At 44.7% G+C, this 25,973-nt stretch overlaps 1 protein-coding gene across 1 annotated transcript in view; it reads left to right on the top strand.

Annotated features, from left to right (window-relative positions):
- The window catches only part of LOC130371065 (wings apart-like protein homolog), a 41,826-nt gene that overhangs the window by 4,848 nt on the left and 11,005 nt on the right, over window positions 1-25,973 (top strand). Inside the window, exons 4-13 of the mRNA XM_056576694.1 lie at window positions 11,125-11,223; window positions 14,275-14,436; window positions 17,371-17,507; window positions 18,362-18,473; window positions 18,841-19,086; window positions 20,899-21,010; window positions 21,122-21,219; window positions 21,768-21,844; window positions 22,618-22,790; window positions 23,419-23,534. Coding sequence (XP_056432669.1) covers window positions 11,125-11,223; window positions 14,275-14,436; window positions 17,371-17,507; window positions 18,362-18,473; window positions 18,841-19,086; window positions 20,899-21,010; window positions 21,122-21,219; window positions 21,768-21,844; window positions 22,618-22,790; window positions 23,419-23,534 — 1,332 coding nt within the window. The remainder of the gene's footprint in view (window positions 1-11,124; window positions 11,224-14,274; window positions 14,437-17,370; window positions 17,508-18,361; window positions 18,474-18,840; window positions 19,087-20,898; window positions 21,011-21,121; window positions 21,220-21,767; window positions 21,845-22,617; window positions 22,791-23,418; window positions 23,535-25,973) is intronic.

The following is a 25,973-nucleotide window of genomic DNA, read 5'->3' as shown; positions in this document are numbered from 1 at the left end:
CGGGGCTATAGCCTGTAATGTTCCCGTTGATTGGATTCCTCTGGTTACCTATTCTCCATTTTATAAAGACTAACCCCAACACTATCAAAACCTTTTTAACAGAGACCGAGGACTGCTCTCTTTATCTCTCCCTCACTCTTAGTCTCTCCTTTCTCCCTGTTCCTCTATCCTCTCCCAGCCTTTGGGATTAAGACTATTAAGTTAATGTCCTTGGTGTGGAGGCGTTGCAGACTCCGGCAGAGAGTTTTAGTGGGCTCCGGTCTGGGCGTGTTGCCCGTACTGCCGAAAGCATCCCACCATGCTCCTGACTCGGCCCGTCTTTGGGCTGAATGGGGCAGGCGGTTGAGCTCATTATAGAAACCATAGCTGTGGGAAGGGACCACTCTGCTTGATGAGTCCTGAGGTAGCTTCACTGCATGTAGCGGCCTCAGTTTTAAACAGGAAAGTGCTGGGAGAGACAGGACAGTGCTGGGAGAACAGAAGTGTTTTCAGATGTTTTTTAATAGAGTCCAGACTGTTGGCCGAGCAAATGATATTTGGCATCTTGTTCCAACATTGAGGCAGTTGGAATGAGAGCAGTTCGCTAATTTGATAAACGCAGAGGTCTAGAGGGGATATATGGCTGGATTAAATTAAGACGTAAGAGGGTGCTGAACCAGTAAGAACCCTATGGGCCAAAGTCAGGATTTTACATTTGATTTTTGCTTCAATGGGGAGCCAGTTTAGTGATACCAACAGACGTGTAACATGTGCCCTCTTAGGCTCTAGAAAAGAAGGTGGGCTGCTGTGTACTGGATCATCTGCAATGGCTTGATAGATCATGCAGGGAGACCAATTAGAGCGGAGATACAATAGTCTAGTTTAAACAAGACCATAGTTTGGACGAGGAGTTGAGTTGAGTATTGTGTACGGTAAGGTCTGATCTTCCTAATATTGTAAAGTGTGAATCTGCATGACTTGGTGATTGCAGAAATATGATCAAAGGAGGATAGTCCATTGTCTACTATTGCACCTAAGTTCCGTGCCGTACCAGTTGGGATAAGAGAGAATTAGTCACTGGACATTATTCTGATGGGTAATGTTTGGCTTGGAATATCGGCAACTAATTTTTTCTAGGTTTAGCTGCAGGTGTCGATTTTTCATCCATACCGAAATGTCATGCAGACAAGCAGAAATCCTGGGGATTGTGGAATCTTCTGGGGGGAAAGACGGATACAATTGGGTATCGTCTGCATAGCATTGATAACTGAACCCATTGGAAGTAATTATCTTGCCTATTGAGTAGGGGTGTAACGATACATGTATTTGTATTGAACCGTTTCGGTACGGGGTGCTCGGTTCGGTACGGAGGCGTACCAAACAAGTTTCCATACAGACATTTTAAAGGTCCCATGACATGAAAATCTCACTTTGGGAGGTTTTCTAACATAAATATGAGTTCCCCTAGCCTGCCTATGGTCCCCCAGTGGCTAAAACTTGCGTTTGGTGTAAAACTAGCACTAGCTGTTCTGCTCGCCTTTGAAAAAACGGAGGCTCAAGCGCGCTGATTTGGAATGTCTGTGCTCATGACGTCATCAGGAATCTCAGCTCCTCCCCTTACTCTGCCTGGCCCGCCCAGAGACGTTGGCCCGCCAATGAGACTCGACCGTGCGAGCGCCACATGTGTGTGTGTGAATACACACACTGTACCGCAAGTGTTTCTTGTCGGTTCTTTGACGTGTCTTGTATTTCCACAACGAGACTGTCGTGGGGGTTATCTGAGCCATGGTTGAGAAGGAATTGGGGGGAAAGGAACTTTGGTTTGACTCGCTGAAGTACATGAACTGCTTGGAGCCGTAACTGAGCTGCTCCGAACCGCACCTTCACTACTCCACCAAGCCGCACCTAACCGACCCGCACCCGCCGGTACAAATGCGCCATAAGATGATGTTTTGCTACTTATTTTTTATTTGTAATTTTCTTCAGATCACCTTCTACAGCAATTACTTCAACTTAGAAACAATATCCTTAACAATGGGTCATAACAATAATACGCTCCTATGTGTATCTAGTCAAGTCAACAGGAGAATATGTCCAGGAAAAAAAAGAACATTGAAAATTAACATGTAAACAGAACAAACATCTACTTGAAACAAAACATGGGATGTAGACAAGTTCACCTGGCAGATATAATCAGGGTTTATTCCATAAGTCACATGGTTGCTTGAATGTAATTTGAATTTGACTAATGGGATTTTACTTATCGAGATGCCTCTTACTTGGCAACAATAACCGTTAATTTTTAGGGCTAGGGTTAGCATTTAAATGCTGTAATAGGCCATATAGTCTGCGGGGCTATAGCCTGTAATGTTCCCGTTGATTGGATTCCTCTGGTTACCTATTCTCCATTTTATAAAGACTAACCCCAACACTATCAAAACCTTTTTAACAGAGACCGAGGACTGCTCTCTTTATCTCTCCCTCACTCTTAGTCTCTCCTTTCTCCCTGTTCCTCTATCCTCTCCCAGCCTTTGGGATTAAGACTATTAAGTTAATGTCCTTGGTGTGGAGGCGTTGCAGACTCCGGCAGAGAGTTTTAGTGGGCTCCGGTCTGGGCGTGTTGCCCGTACTGCCGAAAGCATCCCACCATGCTCCTGACTCGGCCCGTCTTTGGGCTGAATGGGGCAGGCGGTTGAGCTCATTATAGAAACCATAGCTGTGGGAAGGGACCACTCTGCTTGATGAGTCCTGAGGTAGCTTCACTGCATGTAGCGGCCTCAGTTTTAAACAGGAAAGTGCTGGGAGAGACAGGACAGTGCTGGGAGAACAGAAGTGTTTTCAGATGTTTTTTAATAGAGTCCAGACTGTTGGCCGAGCAAATGATATTTGGCATCTTGTTCCAACATTGAGGCAGTTGGAATGAGAGCAGTTCGCTAATTTGATAAACGCAGAGGTCTAGAGGGGATATATGGCTGGATTAAATTAAGACGTAAGAGGGTGCTGAACCAGTAAGAACCCTATGGGCCAAAGTCAGGATTTTACATTTGATTTTTGCTTCAATGGGGAGCCAGTTTAGTGATACCAACAGACGTGTAACATGTGCCCTCTTAGGCTCTAGAAAAGAAGGTGGGCTGCTGTGTACTGGATCATCTGCAATGGCTTGATAGATCATGCAGGGAGACCAATTAGAGCGGAGATACAATAGTCTAGTTTAAACAAGACCATAGTTTGGACGAGGAGTTGAGTTGAGTATTGTGTACGGTAAGGTCTGATCTTCCTAATATTGTAAAGTGTGAATCTGCATGACTTGGTGATTGCAGAAATATGATCAAAGGAGGATAGTCCATTGTCTACTATTGCACCTAAGTTCCGTGCCGTACCAGTTGGGATAAGAGAGAATTAGTCACTGGACATTATTCTGATGGGTAATGTTTGGCTTGGAATATCGGCAACTAATTTTTTCTAGGTTTAGCTGCAGGTGTCGATTTTTCATCCATACCGAAATGTCATGCAGACAAGCAGAAATCCTGGGGATTGTGGAATCTTCTGGGGGGAAAGACGGATACAATTGGGTATCGTCTGCATAGCATTGATAACTGAACCCATTGGAAGTAATTATCTTGCCTATTGAGTAGGGGTGTAACGATACATGTATTTGTATTGAACCGTTTCGGTACGGGGTGCTCGGTTCGGTACGGAGGCGTACCAAACAAGTTTCCATACAGACATTTTAAAGGTCCCATGACATGAAAATCTCACTTTGGGAGGTTTTCTAACATAAATATGAGTTCCCCTAGCCTGCCTATGGTCCCCCAGTGGCTAAAACTTGCGTTTGGTGTAAAACTAGCACTAGCTGTTCTGCTCGCCTTTGAAAAAACGGAGGCTCAAGCGCGCTGATTTGGAATGTCTGTGCTCATGACGTCATCAGGAATCTCAGCTCCTCCCCTTACTCTGCCTGGCCCGCCCAGAGACGTTGGCCCGCCAATGAGACTCGACCGTGCGAGCGCCACATGTGTGTGTGTGAATACACACACTGTACCGCAAGTGTTTCTTGTCGGTTCTTTGACGTGTCTTGTATTTCCACAACGAGACTGTCGTGGGGGTTATCTGAGCCATGGTTGAGAAGGAATTGGGGGGAAAGGAACTTTGGTTTGACTCGCTGAAGTACATGAACTGCGACATGCCGCCGGTTGTCGCGAGGCACCATCGCCCGGCAGCGGGCAGCCGGCAGCAGGCAGCACGCGGTTCAGTCGACTTCAGGTTGATGTGAAAGTGGAAGAACCAGAGACGTCGCAGAACCCGACAAAGTCGTTTGTGATTCATAATATCGTCTGGAGGCGCACACAATATGTTATATGATATAGATATCTATGTATTATATGATATTATTTAGATATAGAGCTCCAGGACTGTAACGCAAGTGTTGTACACTTCCTTGTTATTTGGATAACCGTTCTGCTGTTGGTGTGATGGCGCATAACACGTCGGACTCTCGTCTCTGGTATTTCTACAACGAGACTCGTATTGGGGGTTATCTCAGCCAAGGTTGAGAATGAATTGGGGGGAAGGAACTTTGGCTTTGACTCCCTCAAGAACATGAACCACGACAAGGAGGAGAAAGGGATCTTTGCCGGGCAGCGCTTATGCACCTCCGCCTCCGGCGGTGGTCCCTCAGCGGGGCTCAAGCGGGAGACATTCGCCTCAAACAATCCCTTTCTCCTCCATGTCGTGGTTCATGTTCTTGAGGGAGTCAAAGCCAAAGTTCCTTCCCCCCAATTCATTCTGAACCTTGGCTGAGATAACCCCCACTACGAGTCTCGTTGTAGAAATACCAGAGACGAGAGTCCGACGTGTTATGCGCTATAACACCAACAGCAGAACGGTTATCCAAATAACAAGGAAGTGTACAACACTTGCGTTACAGTCCTGGAGCTCTATATCTAAATAATATTATATAATACATAGATATCTATATCATATAATGCATATTAGCACGGCCAAAAGCTGTGTGCGCCTCCAGACGATATTATGAATCACAAACGACTTTGTCGGGTTCTGCGACGTCTCTGGTTCTTCCACTTTCACATCAATCTGAAGTAGACTGAACCGCGCGCTGCCGGCTGCCCCCTGCCGGGCGATGGTGCCTCGCGGCAACCGGCGGCATGTCGCAGTTCATGTACTTCAGCGAGTCAAAGCCAAAGTTTCTTTCCCCCAATTCCTTCTCAACCATGGCTCAGATAACCCCCACTACAGTCTTGTTGTGGAAATACAAGAGACTTTAAAGAACCGACAAGAAACACTTGCGTTACAGTGTGTGTATTCACACACACATGTGGCGCTCGCATGGTCGTGTCTCATTGGCGGGCCAACGTCTCTGGGCGGGCCAGGTAGAGTAAGGGGAGGTGCTTAGATGCTTTGTGACGACATACCTAAAGACATTCCAAATCAGCGCGCTTGAGCCTAGCGGAAACGATTGCCGTCGTGGCTGTCGTGAAATTCCAACCCTGTTCCTTTATAAAATGCAATTTATATTTATATACTCCCTCTTTAGGCTTATTAGCCCCTCTCTGCTCTCCTGGCAGCTCCTCTGGCCACCGGCTCCCCTCCTGAGCCAGCTATCCCCTCTGCCTCTCCCCAGCCATCAGTCTGTCTGTGGGTCGGTCTATCTCAGCGCTCCGTGTTCTCACCAGTGAGCTGCGTCCAAAAAAATATGTAATCACACATATTTAGATGGATATGAAAATGACAAGATCTTAAAAATAAAAATGTTAAAAATGTTTGCATAATACATTTAGATGGGTTTAGTCCAACCCTGACCTATTCTAGTTCAAAGGTGAGCGGGAAGCAGCGAAGATGGGGAGCCTTCTTACCCCAAAAACATGGCAGAAAAAAGAAAGAAATTTTCACAGTGAATGGGAGTACTTTTTTACTACTGTGAAAGAAACCTGCGTTTGTCTCATTTGCGGGGCAACCGTGGCGACGGCAACGCGTCACAATTCTGAGAGACACTTCGCTACCCACCAAAGCTACCAGGGTAACTACCCACCGGGAAGCGCGTTCTGGGCAGAAAAAGTCTGCGCTAAATGCAGCTTTGGGAAAGCAGCAGTCTTTTTTTTCAGGAGGCCGGCGACAAACGCCCACAAAACATTTTCTGACAAGAAGGCTTTTTCAGACGGAGAAGTTTTCAAAGAAGCAATGATGATAATTGCCAACACTGTACTTAAAGACGAGAAAAATGGAACCGATCTAATCTCCAGTCTCTACGATGTCCAACTGGGGGCATCGAAGATGACTAGACGGGAGTCAGCCATGTCAGCTAACCTGGCCGAGCAGCTGAACCGGGATCTGACAGGTGGTTTAGCATCCAGTGTGACGAGTCTGTGGACAACAGCTGTACAGCGCAGCTGTCTGTCTTTATCCGGATGGTGTTTGAAGTTCTCTCCACAAAAGAGGAACTCCTGACACTACTGCCCTTAAAGACAACTACGAGGGTAGTTGACGTTTACAACGAGTGGAAGGAGTTTTTCATACAGAAAAAGGTAACAATGGAAAAGCTGGTAGCGGTCACTACAGACGGGGCTCCTGCTTTGATCGGCCGACATGCAGGTTTCATCGCTCACTGTAAAGGTGACCCAGAGTTCCCAAAACTTCTGCATTACCACTGCATCATTCACCAGCAGGCTTTATCTGCAAAAGTGATCGACTTTGAGCATGTGATGACTCATGTTGTGAAAATCATCAAAGCCAAGATGAACATTTTCTCTGTGCATTTAAAGAGGAAAAGAATGCTGCACTTTCCCTCGGTGCATTCGGTACTGAAAGACCATGCTTCTGCATCTGATACATTGGACAAAGTTGCAGAAAAGTACTGTCAGGTCATAAACGGATTTGGGCAAGCATTTGAGAATAGGTTTTGTGAACTTGATCTGCTTGAGCCATGCGTCTCATTCATCTCTAATCCTTTCATGAACGTGGACATAAGACATTGCTGAGCAACTAAGTGCAACGTTCAACTTGGATGCTGGACAGGTGGAGATTGAAATCGTAAAATTGCAAAATGGCCACAAACTTTTGGAGCCTTGTTGACACAGAAAAGTACAGTGGTGTAAGCACAGCAGCTATGACGGTTGCCAGCCTGTTTGGTTCAACCTATCTCTGTGAATCAGTATTCTTTGACATGAACTTCATCAAAAACAAACGCAGAACCCGCCTCACTTCTGCACATCTGCAAGACTCACTCAGAGTTGCAGTGGCAAGTTACACACCAGATTACAATAAACTGGTGAACAGCATGCAATGCCAGTTTTCCCACTCACAAAGTAAGATACCAGATGTTGTCAGTGGCAAGGTTGAATCAAGATTTGGAAAGATTGTGTTCAATTCAAAAGTGTTCAGAACGTTCATGAAATGTAAGATATCATTTTGTTCAAAATGTGATAGATTTATTGAAAAATACATAAATTCATTTTTCTTAACCATTGCATAATTGCTAACATTTTAAAACAAGGTGCTACATAGTTAATGATTTGTTAAAAGGGTTTGTCACTGGTTAGTGAATATCAGAGATGTTTCTTATCAAATGTTGTAAAATTTGGAAAAATGGTTCAATTCAAAAGTGTTCATGAAATGTAACGGTTATAATTTTGATAAAAATGAAGCAGATTGGTCAATAGTTCAAAATGTGATAGATTTATATACAAATATGTAAGTTTATTTTTATTAAACATTACATAATTGATAACTTTTTCAAACATTGTGAAACATAGTTAATCATTTGTTAAAAGGGTTTGTCCCTGGTTAGTGGATTTAATTTTTTTTCTTCTATGAAATGTAGTGATCATCTGAAAATGTAAACAGTTGCTGAGATTAATAGAAATAAAGTGTAGAATATTGATATAATCTGTTTCCCACCTTTTTAAAGTCATTTTTGATAATTATTGTGAGAAATTATTAACATAATCAGTGTCTTCACACATTATTAATCATTAATAATAATCTATAACTAAAGACAAATTGAGCAAATTTGAGAGTTTCAGAAGAGTGTATCAACAAGGTGCCCTTCGTATGAATCAGTACCAGTGGCGGCTGGTGGTTTTTAAAGTGAGGGAGGAAGGACTGGGCGCTTTGTTACCATTGGTCTGCTTGCACTGTTAGTTGCGTAGGGTGGCATAAGTATGTGACACTCAAGTTGTTTAAGGGTGTTTTGATGAACTACAAAATAGCAGGGAGGGATAATTATGTGAATTGATACAAATCCACCAGTGGCAGCATTGTACTTGGGCGACAACGCGAAAGGGCGACTAATGTGACTTTTGGTGTGAACGCAGCTTGTCTGTCGTCCCGTCCTTTGAGCGGTCTGTCTTTCCCTTCTTAAATTATTCTTTCATCTTTTCCATCTGTCTCCCTATCTTGTCCATTCCCTCTGTCTCCCTCTCTCCCATTCTGTCTCCCTCTCGCTCTCCCCCATTCTCTTGTCCGCTCCCTGTCTGTCTTCCTCTCTCTTGTCCATTCCCTCTGTCTTTCTTTCTCTCCCGTTCTCTTTTCCGTTCTATTTACATTTGGGGCCTTTAAGAGACGCTTTAATCCAAATTGATTTACATTTGTCATAAGAGGAAAGAATACATATCGCTGTCGGTACAGTAAGGATGTTCATAGAACAAAGTGCAAAGTACTAACAATCGCTAGGTTAACCCCGTATGGAACAAAGATGGCTAGGATAAGATGCTACACACACACGATTAAGTACTATAACTAAATACGACGTACAATAAGTGCTTACATTAAGTGCCAGAACATACAACATACAACAAATAGGAGGGGTGAGACGGGGTGGCTATGCAGAGTCTAGGTGAAATATGAACTGATGGGCTTGAGTCTTTTGCAGAAGCTGTTGAGCAACTCTGCGGTCTTAAAATCGGCAGGGAGCTCGTTGCCAAAACTGATGAGTTATGACTTTGATGATCGACTTTTACCGTAATTTTCGGACTATAAGCTGCGCCTTTTTCCCATTTTTTGATTCTGCGGTTTATATAACGATGCGGCTAATCTATGGATTTTTACAGCTAACGGCCACTAGGGGACCTCCTAAATCTTTGGATTTTACAGGTTACAGTCCACCAACTTTAACTCTATGGGCTCTATGACCGGTCCGCGCCCCAGTGCGGCTTATATATGTACACATCATTCAATTTAGCTGCTGCGGCTTATACTCCGGTGCGCCTTAGAGTGCGGAAAATACGGTACTTGCTCTTAGCAATGGCCTCTCTCTCTCCCCTGCTTTTGTCAAGCCCCCCTCTTTCCCTCTCTCACTTCTTCTTGTCGGTTTCTTCTGTCTTCCACTCTCCCTCCCTTCTCTTGTCAAGTCCCTCTCTCTCACTTTGTCTTGTGCATTCTATCCGTCTCCCTCTCTCGTCAAGTTCCTCTGTCTCCCTCCCGTTCTTTTCCATTCCCTCTGTTTCACTCTCTCTCCCCGTCTATTGTCAAGTCCCTCTCTCACTTTCTCTTGTCCATTCTGTCTCCCTCTCTCTTTCTCTTGTCAAATCCCTCTCTCTCCAGTTCTCTTATCCATTCCCTCTGTTTCCCTCTCTCCTGTCTGTCAAAGAGCTTTATTGGCATGGATAACTTAACTTGTAAATATATGTACATTGCCAAAGCATATATAATAACTATGTATTATTAAAAGTGAATGGGGAAATATAAATTCCAAGTACAATAGAAAGAAACTGATGTAATGGTACATTTTCAAGAATAAGAAACTTCTCCCACCCGGCAGTTGATGCTGAAATGGATATTGCGAAGTTCAAATTTAAAGTTGAAACCTGTTTTTTGGTATGTGAAAACAAGGTTACCAAATGCGTTACTTGGCAGACTCTAGGGGGCGCGTGACTAAAGCTGAATGAACGCAGTGCGGAGTGCATGGTGAGGTATGAGGAACACTGGGCATCGCTCCCCTGTACCCAGCTTACAGAGGAAGAGAGGGAACACCCAGCAGCACAACTGAAGTCATTGTTCTTCAGAAGGATCGGAAGAACAATGACATGAAGTCGACATGAAGTGCTTCTCATTTCCAACACAACCTTGGCAAAGTCCTCCAGGTGAAATTAGGATTTATACGTAACAAAACAAAGTTGGTATTTTCCTAACCTCTTACTCAGGATATGCTTAAAAAAAATACTGGAATTTACTTTCACAATATCTTTCACTCTTCTCTTATCTCTAAACATTTACAAGTATCTATCAACGATGCCCAATGTATTTTTATTTTGCTTGTATATATGTGATGTATATTTATTTAAACAAGGTACACCTAAAGTGAGGGAAGGCAATTTAAAGAAACCAGCCTAAGTAAGCTAGATTTTGAAAGTATCCATCCTAAAACATCCCACCCTACGTTCAGGCCTCCCTCTAAACCAAAAACTTGTGAATAGCTCTAACAATAGGTATGCCTCGGCTTGTGCAGGACTTTGCTAATGCCAAATGCGTGCTGGGTGGATGGGGAGTAGGGCTGCACCATGAGGGGAAAACATACCAAATGCAAATGCGTTGAGTAGTACGATGGTGACAGGTCTTATGGTAAATAATTAAAAGTTCAGAGCTAATGTATTTCATTTTTTATAAGTGTAATATTACCTGATTTCTAGGTCAGCACTGATAGGTAGGCAGACAAGCCCATTGGTTATTTTTTGGCCAAGTTCAATAATTGGAAGGATACTGGATTTCTTTATTTTATTGTCAGTTTATTGTGATTGATTGCTGTTGGGATGTAAAGAGAATTTCAACAAATATGACAAAGTTGTCAACGCTAGTTTTAATTATCATCAGCCATGACTAATGGTGGTTATTGTCCAGGACAAGTAAGGGGAGCTATTATCCCAGTGATAAAAAAACACTCTATACCAAATGACGATTAAAATAACTCAGTGGTCCTACTCTGCCTTCCATGTCAAATAAGGAGACCGCATGAAGAGTGGACTGTCTGTCCTTGAAGTCCTGGACACAGATTGTAAACCAAACAGGATGCGTCTACATGTAGGACTCACATTAACTCTGCCGTCGCTTTCTCTTTGGCCTTCCCTTTAATGATTGAGTACAATTGGAGTGTTTTTCTAGATTAGAGTATTGTGTAATTGACTTTGTGTGTTTTAGTCTCCTACCAAGGCGGTCTACAACGCCAGACACTGGGCCGTGGACAGTGAAGAGGACGCCCCCCCAGTGGTGTCTTTGCCTCGATCACAGACCAACACCGTAAGTATACATGTGCTGCACACATTCAAACATATGTTCACCGTAACAATGAGCAGGGGCTGTTACCTCTTAAGACCCGAGGGTGATCTACAGAAACAAAAATGATTTATTCATATCAACTCTAAAACATCACGTACTGTACTTCGTTTAGGATAGGGGGTTGGCTAGGGGGTCGGCTTAGCTCAGGAGGTAGAGCAGTTGTCAAGTTTGCTAGATCTATCCCCAGCTCCTCCTAGCTGAGTGATGATGTGTCCCTGAGCGAGACACTTAACCCTAACTGCTCCTGACAAGCTGGCTGTCGCCTTGCAACGGTAGACTCTGTCGTCAGTGTGTCAATGTGTGTATTAACCGATGTAAGTCGCTTTGGATAAAAGCATCAGCTAAATTACCTAATTGTAATTGTAATTTTAGGATAAGAAGCCAGTAAACAGAGAATGAGGAGGATTGATTCAGGGCCCCCCACACAGGACTGAGGCTTCAGTTCTAAACAAAATCTGCTATAACCTTGGTACACAACCAACAACACAACAGGTGGTGCTGCAGTTGGTTTCCACTCAAATGGACCTGCAAGGTTAGGGGATTGTATACATACGTGTGTGTGTGTGTTCGTGTTGTCTGTGTGTGTGTGTGTGGAATATATGAACCGAAAAACAGGCAATATTTTTCGATTAATAATAATAGATTAAATTTATATAGCGCTTTTCTCACACTCAAAGCGCTTAACATGAGCTGTTTATTTGATCGAGTTTGAGAAGTGGTAAGTGTGTAAAAGGTGTTTGCGGCGGCCAGGATTGGTAAAAGGCTGCTTGGAAAAGAGCAAGTGATTCTCACTGCAAATCTACTCCAAAATGTAAGTGGTTATGATTTGATAGAATATTTGAACACGATAACCTAAAACAATTCTGAGGTGCATTCAGAATCGGCGAACGTTCGCAGCGAGTGCGTTGACTTTAAACAATACAATTTGAACAACAATTTCTAAACGTTTGTTTTAAACTGTGAACAAACAAATGGCGACAAGAAAGGCCCTTGTATTAGCTGCAGCCTCCATGATAATTGACAAGTTTACAGAAGAATGTCTAGAAGTTGTCGATCTCGTAGAAAGTATACTGCAGACAAGGAATTCGGACGATTCAAGAACAGTGGGCTACGTCACCGAAGTTGTGCCCACTTACTGCGAAGTTACGTTCAGATCACATTTTAGGATGCACAAGACATCAGTTGAAGTAGGGGTGTATTTAGGCTATATTAAACGATTTATCTATTGCTTTATGTGTAGGAAAGGAATTAATGTTAATCTCCATCTGGGGGCACATCTCTTGCAGTCCGTGATCCATCTCTGCTTGCGGAGAACTACCTCTTCTGACAATTCCAACCTATGTTCGCGAACGTTTGAAGACATCGGCACGCTTACAGAACATGTTTCAAATCGTTCGCGAGCGTTCACCTATGTTTGCGACTTTGAACGCACCTCTGTTTAGAGCTCTTTGCTCGGGATGAAACCCATGTCGGAATGCTTACCCATGTTGTGTCAAACTGGAAAGCTGTGAGCAATCCTGTTTAAAGAACATAATTACATATTTAGAGCTCTTTCTTGCCTTGAGATGGTCGTTCTGATGACAGAGCGTGTCATTATGGCGACACATTAGTGCCATAATTCACTAATGTGATAAAAGATGCATTCGGGCGTTTTATATTATTCCACACGCGTAGATATTAACTGCGAGCGTGCAAATGATCTCTGCGCGCACAAAACAGCCTCTCGTGCGCGCAAATTACCTCAGCGCGCGCAAAACAGCCTCTCGCGCGCGCAAATTACCTCAGCGCTCGCAAAACCTCTCGCGAAAGATGTTTTTACGCTCTCGCTCGAATGTAATTTTGGCACTATGGGGGAGAGAACCAAGGCAGGGCGGGCTTTCCTATGATTGGCCGTTTCTGAAGCGAGATTTGATTGACAGCCCTCCTCAGCCCTCCTCTCATTCAATTCTGAATTGTACAGTAAATGGCTGAAACGATAGTTACGTATTGTAACTCCAGATTCTATGAGTATAGGCGCAGCCTTTTAAGTGTCGGCCTCATTGTCCTTTAAATAGCTGAAGAAAAGCTGTTTATTGGGAGCAGAACGTCCGCCGGCGCCCGACTATATCTGCGAAATGCGGACGTCGTTGAGGCACGCCGCACGCGGACGTAATTGAGGCCCACGCTGTTGGTGGGCGGGGATTACAAATTTTTCAGTGCTACGGCTCACGCCTAGGTATAACCCAATAGCGATAGCCTTAAAAGGCTGCGCCTATACTCATAGAATCTAGAGCTACAATAAGTAACTATCGTTTCAGCCATTTACTCTACAATTCAGAATTGAATGAGAGGAGGGCTGAGGAGGGCTGTCAATCAAATATCGCGCTTCAGAAACAGCCAATCATAGGAAAGCCCGCCCTGCCTTGGTTCCCTCCCCCATAGTGCCAAAATTAAATCTGAGCGAGAGCGTAAAAACATCTTTCGCGAGAGGTTTTGCGCGCGCTGAGGTAATTTGCGCGCGCGAGAGGCTGTTTTGCGCACGCTGAGGTAATTTGCGCGCGCGAGAGGCTGTTTTGCGCGCGCAGAGATCATGCGCGCTCGCAGTTAATATCTACGCGTGTGGAATAATATAATACGCCCGAATGCATCTTTTATCACATTAGTGAATTATGGCACTAATGTGTCGCCATATGTCATCACTAAGGTGCATATTGGGACTACATGTTCGCTGGTAGCCGTAGACAGACCAGTGCCTTCGCTTATGGATTTGTTTTCTAGCGGGAATATCATCAACAACTCTGCTGAGAGAACGCTGGGGGGGGAGTGCCAAGTGTCAAAGTAATGACGCAAAACGTCTTCTACATCAACTGATGGGAGATGGACCAGATAAATGTTATAACGTTGTTGTGACCCCTCTCCCAAACTAGTCTATACATTTAGGCCAGCTGTTTGGCGACTTAATTGTGAGTGCACTTCCTGTAGACGTGGCATTCATGAGGATGAAGGTTTAAGGGATGCGTTATGTTCCTCCAGGTGGTGGCCTCGGGCTCCACCAAGGACTCCAGCTCCCAGAAGGACGATGGGCTCTTCAAAGCCCCCCCGCCGCCCCCCAGGGTCACAAAGTCCACCACCATCCCCACAGAGCCCTACCAGGACATGGTCACTGCACTCAAGTGTCGCAAGGAGCACAAAGAGGTACCGAGACACACGGACAAACACTGACGCACGGACAAGTATACACACACACACACTCAGACACACACACACTCGAACACACGGACACAAACACACTCTCCTCGTTTTCTCTTCTGCTCATTATTTAGTAGATTCTCATCTTGCCATCCATTATCCATATCCCTTCACCCCGAGCCGTGCCTGGGTCGCTCTCTCTCGGTTGCCATGGAGTTAACGGAACATTTCATAAATTCCCTCTCACTCTCTGGCTTTCTCTCCCTCGTTGAGTGAATCCTTGGTAGTAGGCGGCCAATCTGAGCTCACTTATACCGTATTTTTCAGAATACGGTATAAATACGAATATAGTATAGGTCCCGAAGAAGTCGGGTCGTCTTGTATTCGGGGTCTAGTATTCAGAGCGCAGCTTCTCTTCTTCGCCTCTCCCTTTAAATGTCAATACACATTTGCGGCCCCTGGTGGCGCCAAAAATTGGTTCCGGGAAGAAGTAGTCCAGCGTCCTTAACAACCAGCCCGTTACCGGTGTTTAAAGATGGAAAGACAGGCTGACCATTTAGAGACAAATGGCTCAAAAGTGGGTCAGGTCAATCAACAACAGCAGAGGAGCTATGATGCCAAATCTAAAATAATGGTCGTCAATAAGGCTGAGTCAAGTAACAACTGCCAAGCTGCCCAGAATTTCAGGGACACGGAGTGTAACGTAAGGAGATGGTGAGTACAAAAACAACGTCTCAAAGATGCCAACAGTCAGCGCAAATCCTACCGTGGTCGTTTCAGTGAGGTTGACCGGAGAGTTTTTGAATATGTCAGGGAAAAAAGATGTGAGGGATTGCCCATTACAAGAGCTGTCATCCAACTTAAGGCCCTGGAAATCGCCAGAGAGCTCAACTTCACTAGATTTAAACCAGCCTCGGCTGGTGTCGTAGGATGATGCGGCGTAATGGACTGGTACTGAGACGGAGAACGAGTTTGGCCCAACGCCTGCCGTCAGACTTCGGAGAGAAGCTGCTTTCGTTTCAACGCTTTGTCATTAAGCTGAGGAAGAGCACTCCTACCCGCTGGATCAGATCGGCAATGTTGATCAGACACCCGTTTAATTTGACATGCCAACATCGGTGACGGTAAATAGAAAGGGATAGTGAAATTAACGGGCAACGAGTACTGACATGACAATTAAACGAGTCAATCATCTGTGGAACGGGCAGGGCTCGAAAAACTCAAGCCAATGATTTCCAGACCCACTGAGTGGCATTGGACAGTAAGTACGTCAATTAAACGGTCGTACTACACTCCCCCTCCCCCCGCTCGTGACCCCTTTGTGCACATACTCAAAGCTCGTGACCCACAGCAAGCTTCTGTTTGTTGTTATCCTGCGGTAGCAACTGGAGCTAGCTAACTAGCTAATGGCTCGCTCTCGCGCATATGTGTTTGCGTTCGTGCATGATTACGCATCCATGTACTTGGAATGGGTGGAGTCTGAGGTAGGACCATTTGAGTTGTGTATTTTCAAAATCTGCTGGAGTTTCGCAAATCCCATGACCAACCTTTAATAAGTGGCAAGTGTATATGTCTACTACTGGATTAATGCTCTTGCATCTCAATTGCTTAGATGCATCTTTTGATGAGGGATGTAGAAGTTTACACACGTATGGATGTATGGATGGATGTATGTATGTATGTATGTATGTATGTACACACGTGTGTGTGTGTGTGTATATATTATTTATATATGTGAGTATATATTATAATATGTGTGTGTATATTTGTGTAAGTGTATATATGTGTGTATATGTGTATATGTGTGTGTATATGTGTATATATGTGTGTATATGTATATATATATATATATATATATATATATATATATATATATATATATATATATATATATATATATATTAGAGCTGTCAGTTAAACGCGTTATTAACGCAAACCAATTTTAACGGTGTTAAAAAAATTATCGCGCAATGAACGCAATTATTTTATTTAGAAAAAAATATATAAATATATCAAAACAAAGAAGCAGTAGCCTGACTGCTATGTTCAAATGACATTTGTTCAAAGCAGTCGTTTAATTGCACTATAGGCTCTTTTTTTGTATCGTCCTGTATTGATCAGTATATGCCAATGTTGTTATCAATAAAAAATAATTTGCACAAGGCAAGCCGATGCACTTCATAATAAGAGAATAAAAATGAGAGAATTAAAATGAGAAGAATTATGGGCCAAAAAAATCAAGGGATATTTAGCAAAATAATTTGCGATTAATCGTGCGTTAACTATGACATTAATGCGATTAATCACGATTAAATATTTATTATTAAATATCCCGCGATAAAAAAAAAATATATATATATTAGTGCTGTCAAGCGATTAAAATATTTAATGCCATAGTTAACTCACGATTAATCGCAAATTATTTTTCTATGCTAAATATCCCTTGATTTCTTTGTCCCATTAATTTTTCTAATTTTAATGCTCTTATCAACATGGAGGAGTGCATCGGTTTGCCTTGTGCAAATGTTTTCTTATTGAAAAAAACATTGGCATATACTGATCAAAACAGGGCGATCCAAAAAAAAAACCTATAGGGCAATTAAACGATGAACATACAAACATACTGCCTTGAACATCGCTGTCAGGCTACTGCTTTGTTTTGAGCCAATGAAAAAAATAAATAAATTGCGTTAATCCCGCGATAAAAAAATAAATATATGTGTGTGTGTGTGTGTGTGTGTGTATATGTATATATATATTCCCTCACTCCTGTCTTGTCTTTCTCTGTTCATCTCTTCCTCTGGCTCTCTTTGTTTCTCCACCCGTCTTTCCCTCCATCCCTCTGCTTCTCTCCCCCCATTCTGCCTCTCTCCCTCTCTTGATTCAAAATACCTTTTAATGGCATTGTAAAATCAAGGTATTTCCCTTCTTTCCCTCTAGCTGTTCACGGTGGTGCAGCACGTGAAGCACTTCAACGATGTGGTGGAGTTTGGGGAGAACCAGGAGTTCACGGACGACTTTGAGTACCTGGCCACAGGTCTCAAGAGTGGACAGCCCTTGAACACACGCTGCCTTAGGTCAGTCCACCAGCAGACTTTCCCTCCCTCGTCTAACCAATACAGCCCAGTCCACTGGGGAACCTTCCCTCGTCTCACCCATAGGGCTCAGTCCACTGGGGAACGAACCTTCCCTCGTCTCACCCATAGGGCCCCGTCCACTGGGGAACCTTCCCTCGTCTCACCCATAGGGCCCCGTCCACTGGGGAACCTTCCCTCGTCTCACCCATAGGGCCCCGTCCACTGGGGAACCTTCCCTCGTCTCACCCATAGGGCCCAGTCCACTGGGGAACCTTCCCTCGTCTCACCCATAGGGCCCCGTCCACTGGGGAACCTTCCCTCGTCTCACCCATAGGGCCCAGTCCACTGGGGAACCTTCCCTCGTCTCACCCATAGGGCCCATTCCACGGGGGAATTGTGTTCCTCGGGTTCAGGGGATTAGTGTCCTGAGTTTGGGGGATAGTGTAGTGGTGAGGGTGATGGACTCCAACCCTAGAAGGTTCTTGCTTTGATCCAGAGGGAACATACTCATACCATTAGGCCTCTACTGAAAATGTAGGTGATACTCTGGATTGAAGGGCCTGCCAAGTTTATAATAGAACCGTATGTGACTGTAGGGGACCGTGGCTGGTCCATCATTTAATACTATCCTATAAGAATGATAATGTTGTCGTACCTTTTGTAGTTTCTAATTTCGCTGTGATGAGATGTTTTTATGTGATCTAGATTTGTTTTTTGAAGGGCTAAAACAGAAAATATAGTTTTGGAACTATTTCCATTCAAAGCATAGGCCCGCTTCGGCACAGAAGAGTCCAAAGTTCCAAACAGACATGAGCCCCTTGTTCAAAGCGTGCGTTTGTGTGCTCCTACTCCAGTGTCATCAGCCTGGCCATGCGCTGCGCCATGCCCAGCTTCAGGATGCACCTCAGGGCTCGGGGCAAGGTGGCCCAGGTCTTCAACACCCTCAACGACGCTCCACAGCAGCCGGTAAAGGACCCTCTTCTTTCCCACAGCTGGCCCACCATGCTAACCTGCTGCTGCTGTTATTAGGCTAACATTAGCATGGATGCTGCGTGAGAACGGCTGTTAGAGGGTCAGTTGGTCTCATGCAGCATGCTGTATGACACATTCTGAATCATGCCCTGGCCTATACCATGATTCAGAATGTGTTTGGTTGCCAGTTATGAATGGTTGCGCATTACTTTTGCAATTAAGGTAACCAAACTGAAAACGTACAGGACATCGCATAAAGTCGTTCTTTACATACAACATATCAATAATTGAAACTGCAACGATTGTGCTTGTAAATGTTAACTTTCTACTCAACACTTTGCTCTGTCTCTCTATCGACTAGAACCTGGCTCTGTGCACGGCCTCCCTCATGTACATCCTGAGCAGGGACCGTCTCAACATGGACCTGGACCGCTCCTGCCTGGACCTGATGATCCGCCTGCTGGAGCTAGACCTGGACCAGGGGGGCGGGGCTGCCACAGACTCCGCATCCCAGCTCAGCGCCAGGGAGATGGCCAAGGTGAAGGAGAAGATCCGCAAGCTGTGCGACATGGTGCACAACAAGCATCTGGACCTGGAGAACATCACCGTGAGTCATGGTGGTCTTAGGGTCTCCTGAGGGTTCTCCTGTGGGACCAGAGCTTCATACAGAGGGGAACCAGTACAACAGGCTAGAAGGTTTGGAACCAGAGCTTCAAACAGAGGGGAACCAGTACAACAGGCTAGAAGGTCTGGAACCAGAGCTTCAAACAGAGGGGAACCAGTACAACAGGCTAGAAGGTCTGGAACCAGAGCTGCAAACAGAGGGGAACCAGTACAACAGGCTAGAAGGTCTTGAACCAGAGCTGCAAACAGAGGGCAACCAGTCCAACAGGCTAGAAGGTCTGGAACCAGAGCTTCGTACAGAATCAGTACAACAGGCTAGAACAGTCATACTCAAGTAGCGGCCCGCGGGCCTTTTGTGGCCCGCGGGGTGTCTATTAATGGCCCTCGAGCTGTTTTGAAAAGTTTTTTTAATTATAAAAATAAAAAAAAAATAAAAAAAAAAAATCGTGCTGGGCGCTCTTATTTTGAAACTGCACGCCGCGATCTCAATACGAGGCTGGGGGTTGCAACGATAAACAGATAGCACTCCAGCCCACAGACCGCTCCAGCCCTCCCAAACTCGAGGCAGACAGTCCATCTCAGCAGCAGTCAAGGCCGATTTAGGGTCGTTTTAGACGCAGAGGCGTAAGCACGTAATTTACACAAGGGACTTGTTTTAGACAAGTTTTGATTTACGGTTCCTTTAAGGTTCCTTAAGGATTGCGCGTGTTGCAAGGGGATTCTCCGCCAGAACAGTAGGGGGAGCAACGAACGAATCTGTGGGAGTGGAAGTGGAAATCGCTGGCTTGTTTATATTTATAATTATCATAATTCGTTCTTGTGTTTTCTTCTTCTCCTTCTTCAAAATTCTTCATTCGCTTCTGTCACGGCCTTTTAAAAATGGCGCTATTATGCTGTAAAACCGGAAATGTGAGACTCCTGAAAGGATGTGGTTAGCTGGCCAATCACAGTCTTTGCGAGCTGCGTAGGGCCGTAGTGTTTTAGTCGCATAGTCAGGAATTTTGGCCGACGCACTTAAGCACGTAAGGGGGGATATTTTACCGCGCGAGGGGGGGTTATGTATCTTACGTGCTTACGCGTTACGTCTAAAACAGAGCATATATCGGCCTCAGTCACATGTATACCGACCGGCCCCTTGAGTCACTGAAAAAAAAATTTGTGGCCCCTCATCATTTCTACTTGAGTACCCCTGGGCTAGAAGGTCTCGAACCAGAGCTTCATACACAACTAGTACAACCATAAGGTCCCATAGCAGGGTTAGAAGGTTGCTTCAATATAATTTCATTTAAGGAGATGTCTCTATCCAAAACAAATGTTACTTTTATTTATTGGATAGATAATCTGCATTTTTCCTCCATGAGGAAGGCAGGTTTTCTCATTGTAGTCTTGTTCTGCTTTTCTGTTACAAACCACATGCTGGCATAATGTCTTCACCGCTACAGAGGAACAACAATTATTCCCCGCCCTCCCATGAGCATTTGAATAGTTATTTATATCATAGCAGTTTGCTTTCTGAGTCATTTGATGGTTTTTGCCTTTTCAACATGCTGCTGCTAGTTATTAACGAAATGAATTACTGAATATGCATAACTATGTTACTCCCTCTGTCCTGACTCCTGTTGGTGTTATTTTCTCAGCTCACTAATTTTGTCTACCTCCCCTGCGTCTCTCCTGCTCATTCCTTCCCGTCTCTCTACCTCCTGTCTTTACCTCTGTTCCTCCTCATCTCTACTTCTAACCATTATGCTGTTTCTCTGTGGGTGGGTGTTCTCACTCTGCCTCTCTCTCCACACAGACGGGCCATCTAGCCATGGAGACTCTGCTGTCCCTCACTTCTAAGAGGGCAGGGGACTGGTTCAAAGAGGAGCTACGGCTTCTGGGTGGACTGGACCATATAGTGGACAAAGGTAGTTGGCACTGGCCGCATTCAATGACCCTGTAGACTACATTGTACTTTCCATTGGACTCCCAGTTTCTATTTAGCTTAATCTCTATATCTCTCTGTCTCTCCCTCCCAGTGAAAGAGTGTGTGAACAACCTGAGTCAGGAGGATGACAAGGAGCAGCTGGTGTCCTCTCTCTGGGGGGCTGAGCGCTGTCTTCGGGTGCTGGACAGTGTAAGGCTCACACCAGTCACAACACTCATGCATACCTATATAATAGTCGGGGAAAATGAAACCATAAAGGGCAAATATTCAGACCCATGCAAACGACCACTGAGGTCCATTCTCTAACGTCAACCATACAGTGTTGATCTAAAACGCCTCGTCAATGTGAAATAGCTAGAGACGGCTTTCTGGACAGGTGAGGTGGATTGGCATCAAACAATGGTGGGATCATGTGAGTTAGAAACCCATGAACATTGCCCAGTGTGTCTGGCCTCGTATTTATGTGTTTGTTGATCAGAAACGTGCGACATGCAGCAATAAAATGTTTTTTTCTAATGGTGGGAGTTCGCAAGGAAAACAAGTTTGTGTTCCTTTCACATACCCTCAGTGTGGTAGGCGTTTCTCGTTGTTCAAACCCAGACTCCTAGCTTGTGTTGTCCAAATGTACCTAAAGGGGCGTGTCTCTACCGACCCACATCACTTCTGTCTTTTTAAAGCTGTGGGCTCATTGTCTTCCTGGCAGCCATTTTGATCTTCTGTGTTGTCCTCCTTTGCAGGTGACGGTGCAAAACCCAGAGAATCAGGGCTATCTGATAGCCTACAAGGACTCATCGCTCATCATTTCTTCTGCCAAGTAAGCGATTACGCATCGCACAAACGCATATCCAAATGTTTTCTGAAATTGTCTCCTGACTTCAGCCTTGCTAGCTCTTGTGCGCAAACAGTGTCTTTGCCCTCTGATTTGAGAGGGTGGGTTGTCCCATGTTCCTCAGTGTTTGAACTCAAAGGATGACCTCTCTTAGTTCAATCTTTCCCACTCCACGGTCCAAAACTCCTAGGGAGAGGTTAGTGTCAAACCTCTGCAGGGGCCCCATTGAGAGCGTCTCAGTAGACCTCTCAGAACACAGACGTGAGAAGGCTCTGGCCCACAAAGTTACAGTCTGGTCCTCCCTGTCACAACCGTGGGACCACAACATCTGGGGATGGACTGCTAGCTCCTTGCCTCAGGCTACCAGACTGTTGTATGATCTCCTTCAGTGTGTAGAGAATGTTATTCCTAACACACTGGCACCTCGCGTTATTTTATCTACTGATGGCATCGCTGGATATTGATGGTCGAGCCGGTATTGCTGCTGTTGTGTGAGTGATTACATCTTGAATTATCGTCTGGTGTGTTCTATTTTATGTTTCATAGTTGGCCTCGTCTCTTATGATATCATAGGCTAGGAAGACTTGTTATGATATTGCTCATGTAATAAATTAGAACAAATGTTTATAAAGAAAAAGTAATATCTGCTTCTTGGAATGAATCCCCTTCCCTTCACCTGCCTTTTACCACCATGACATCCCTCTTGTGTTCCCCTTAAGTCCTACGTTAACCTCCTCCTCCCCGCTTCCTTTCTCCAGGGCGCTGTGGAGCTGCGAGGCTATGGTCCAGCGCTACAGCCGGCAGGTGAACCGGGCGCGCTGCTCTGACGGCACCTCGCTGCCCTTCTGCTCCAACAGCAACGTGGGCAAGGCAGTAGAGGACTGCATGAGGGCCATCATCGGGGTGCTGGTCAACCTCACGCACGACAATGGTGGGTCAAGGAGACTGGGACCGCTGGGAGGGTGTGGACCGGTACGGGACAGGGAGACCGCTAAGGGTGTGGACCGGTACGGGACAGGGAGACCGCTAAGGGTGTGGACCGGTACGGGACAGGGAGACCGCTAAGGGTGTGGAACGGTACGGGACAGGGAGACCGCTAAGCGTGTGGACCGGTATGGGACAGGGAGACCGCTGGGAGGGTGTGGACCGGTACGGGACAGGGAGACCGCTTGGAGGGTGTGGACCGGTACGGGACAGGGAGACCGCTGGGAGGGTGTGGACCGGTACGGGACAGGGAGACCGCGGGGAGGGTGTGGACCGGTACGGGACAGGGAGACCGCTGGGAGGGTGTGGACCGGTACGGGACAGGGAGACCGCTGGGAGGGTGTGGACCGGTACGGGACAGGGAGACCGCTGGGAGGGTGTGGACCGCTCTTGACCACCAGACCCTTGTCCCGGCTTCTCTTAAACACCCGTATCCCATATCATTTGTCTGAATACTTTGTGGTGCTGATTCTTTCAAAAAGCATTTACCGTACGCACACTCTTGCCATGAATGTAAACAAATAATGTCTCTCTTTCTTTCTCTTTCTTTCCCCCCCCCCCCCACACACGCACAGAATGGGGCAGCACTAAGACAGGGGAACAGCAGGATCTGATGATCACTGCTCTGAACTGTGTCCTCAGAGTCCCTCAGTTCCTGCCTCAGGAAAAGAGGTTTGACATCAGAGTCCTGGTATGTACACACTAGGGATGGACACGAGTAGTAAATTCCAAACTCGAGTGATCGAATGAATTCCTCGAGGATCAATCGAGTACTCGTTTAAAACTAATCTATTTTTAGAATGCAACGCATCTGCAGCAGGAATTGGCCTGATGATGAACGGCAATATTACCAACCAAACATGTAAAGCTTATTCTCAATCAAAACAGCCAAGAGTTATCAGAGTATTCATTATTTATTTTGGCAAACGTTCAAACACATTTTCCTTGCAAAAATAAATATGCGTCTCACAATTTAAATCACGTCGAACTATAAGGCCTGTAACGTTTATTTTTTTTAAAAACGAAACAAGTAGCCTTAACATTGCAAATAATTTAAAGCTGCAAATAAAACGGCAGCAAATTAAATAAAAAAATACTCAGCGTTGTGATCTTCTATACACAGCCGGGATTACAGCTGCGTCTTGCGGCGGTGAAAATAACCGACACACTTGGTTGCTGCGGGTCTGCTTTCCCGAACTCACCGTTGTTTCAGGAGCATATGTTGATGCATAGTACTTGTAGTACTCGGGTAGCTCAATTTCGCTTGGCATGTTTGACATTTCACCTTATGATCTCATATTTCTGTAAAGTATTCCAATACTTCACTGCGCTTTGCTCTAACCGCCATCTCTTAACTTATTGAATTCTGGCGTTGTGCACACACGGCACGCGCCACACAGAAATTTGATACATTTAATTTGCTTTGTGCACGGCACGCGCCAGTGGTGCCACACAGAAAATGTATACATTTGCTTCAGAAAACTTGTCTGTGTGTATGCAAACTCGAGTTTGCCTGTCCACCAACCAAGTTCATTTCTAACGAGGAGTACTCGAGTAATCGATTCCTGACGCCCATCCCTAGTACACACCGATAAACACACAACCTCAGGCTTACACCCACACATTTCTAAGACTATACAAACACACAACACATCCACACACTAAGGATCTTCCTGACGGCTAGTTGCCCGGATGGTTAACCAGACGTTTATTGATTGACTAGTCAAAAAAACAGAAAATGCCTAGAAGTCTTATCAACATTGAGCACCCTAAAACAGCAGAGGCCTAACATGGTCGGAGAGACCATGGTGTTTTTAAGACCATGTGTCCATAAGACACATACTGAGTGAGCAGGCCACTCTCACTCATTTAAGTATTAAGTAGCAAGGATCCAGTGGATCTCAGTTTGTTTTCTGTTAAACGGACTGAACTGATTGACATTCCAATCCAGTGCCTCCGTAGCGACTAGGACAGCGATGTTTATTATATTCAGTGTTTCCCCTATATGCACTCAGCTGAGGCGGTAAATATGACCGCCGCTGCTGAATTTATTTTTTTTGACAAGAGGAGAGGAGAGCTTATGTCTTTAAATTACGAATGTAATATTATTTTGCGTAGCGCACGATAATATAACATTCCGTGCACCATGGGCGCTGAATATGCGCTTCATATATATATTCACACACTTTTGATTAAAGCATGTAAACGGAGAGGAGAGGAGAGCTCCTTCTTATCTCTTTAAAAAACGAATGTTATATTATTTTGCGCTACGGACACGTCATATCAAGGTCAATTCACACACCTGAGTAAAGCATATAAATGGAGAGGAGAGCTCCGCTTCTCTTTAGAAACAATTGTTATTTTGCGCTACGGATGCTTCGCATCCAGGTCAATTCACGCTGTGAGTAAAGCATATAAACGGAGAGGAACTTCCGTAAAGTTGGAAATTAATTGGCAGATTCTGAGTTTGCGGTTCAATAGATCATCTGTGTAACATTGTTGCGACACAATTGAGTGTAGTAACCCAGAGAACCAGCTACAACATTGTTTTCATCCACACAACCGTCTTTAGCGAACGGTGAATTGCATTGGCTTCTATGAGCTGTCGGCTTTCAGCCCGAGCTAAGGGACCGTCTGCATAGTGCAAAACTGAAAACGATCACAAATGGTAAAATTTCAATAGCGTCGCCATTATTGACTATATAGCCCCAAAACGTATTCCATAGAGGTTTGGCCTCTTTATGGTCCTTCTACAACCTTTAGTTTTGAAAAAATATTTTTAAAGATCTTTTATTGAGCAACAATTTCAATAGCGTCGCCATTATTGACTCTAGAGCCCCAAAACTCGTTCCATAGAGGCATGGCCTCTTTATGGTCCTACTACAACCTTTCGTTTTTAAAAATATATCTCTTCTTATTTTTGAGGATTTTTTATTTAGGAACAATTTCAATAGCGTTGCCATTATTGACTCTAGACCCCCAAAACGTTTTCCAAATAGGCATGGGATCTTTATGGTCTTACTGCAATCTTACGTTTTTAAAAAAATATCTTCTATCTACTTATTTTTAAGGAATTTATTTTAGCAAAAATGTCAATATACATTTTTTTTTCAGCAACAATTTCAGTAGC

This window comes from Gadus chalcogrammus, chromosome 18 (genome assembly GCF_026213295.1).
Source record: "Gadus chalcogrammus isolate NIFS_2021 chromosome 18, NIFS_Gcha_1.0, whole genome shotgun sequence".
NCBI classification, from domain to species: Eukaryota; Metazoa; Chordata; class Actinopteri; order Gadiformes; family Gadidae; genus Gadus; species Gadus chalcogrammus.
This window is presented reverse-complemented; position numbering and strand designations above follow the sequence as displayed.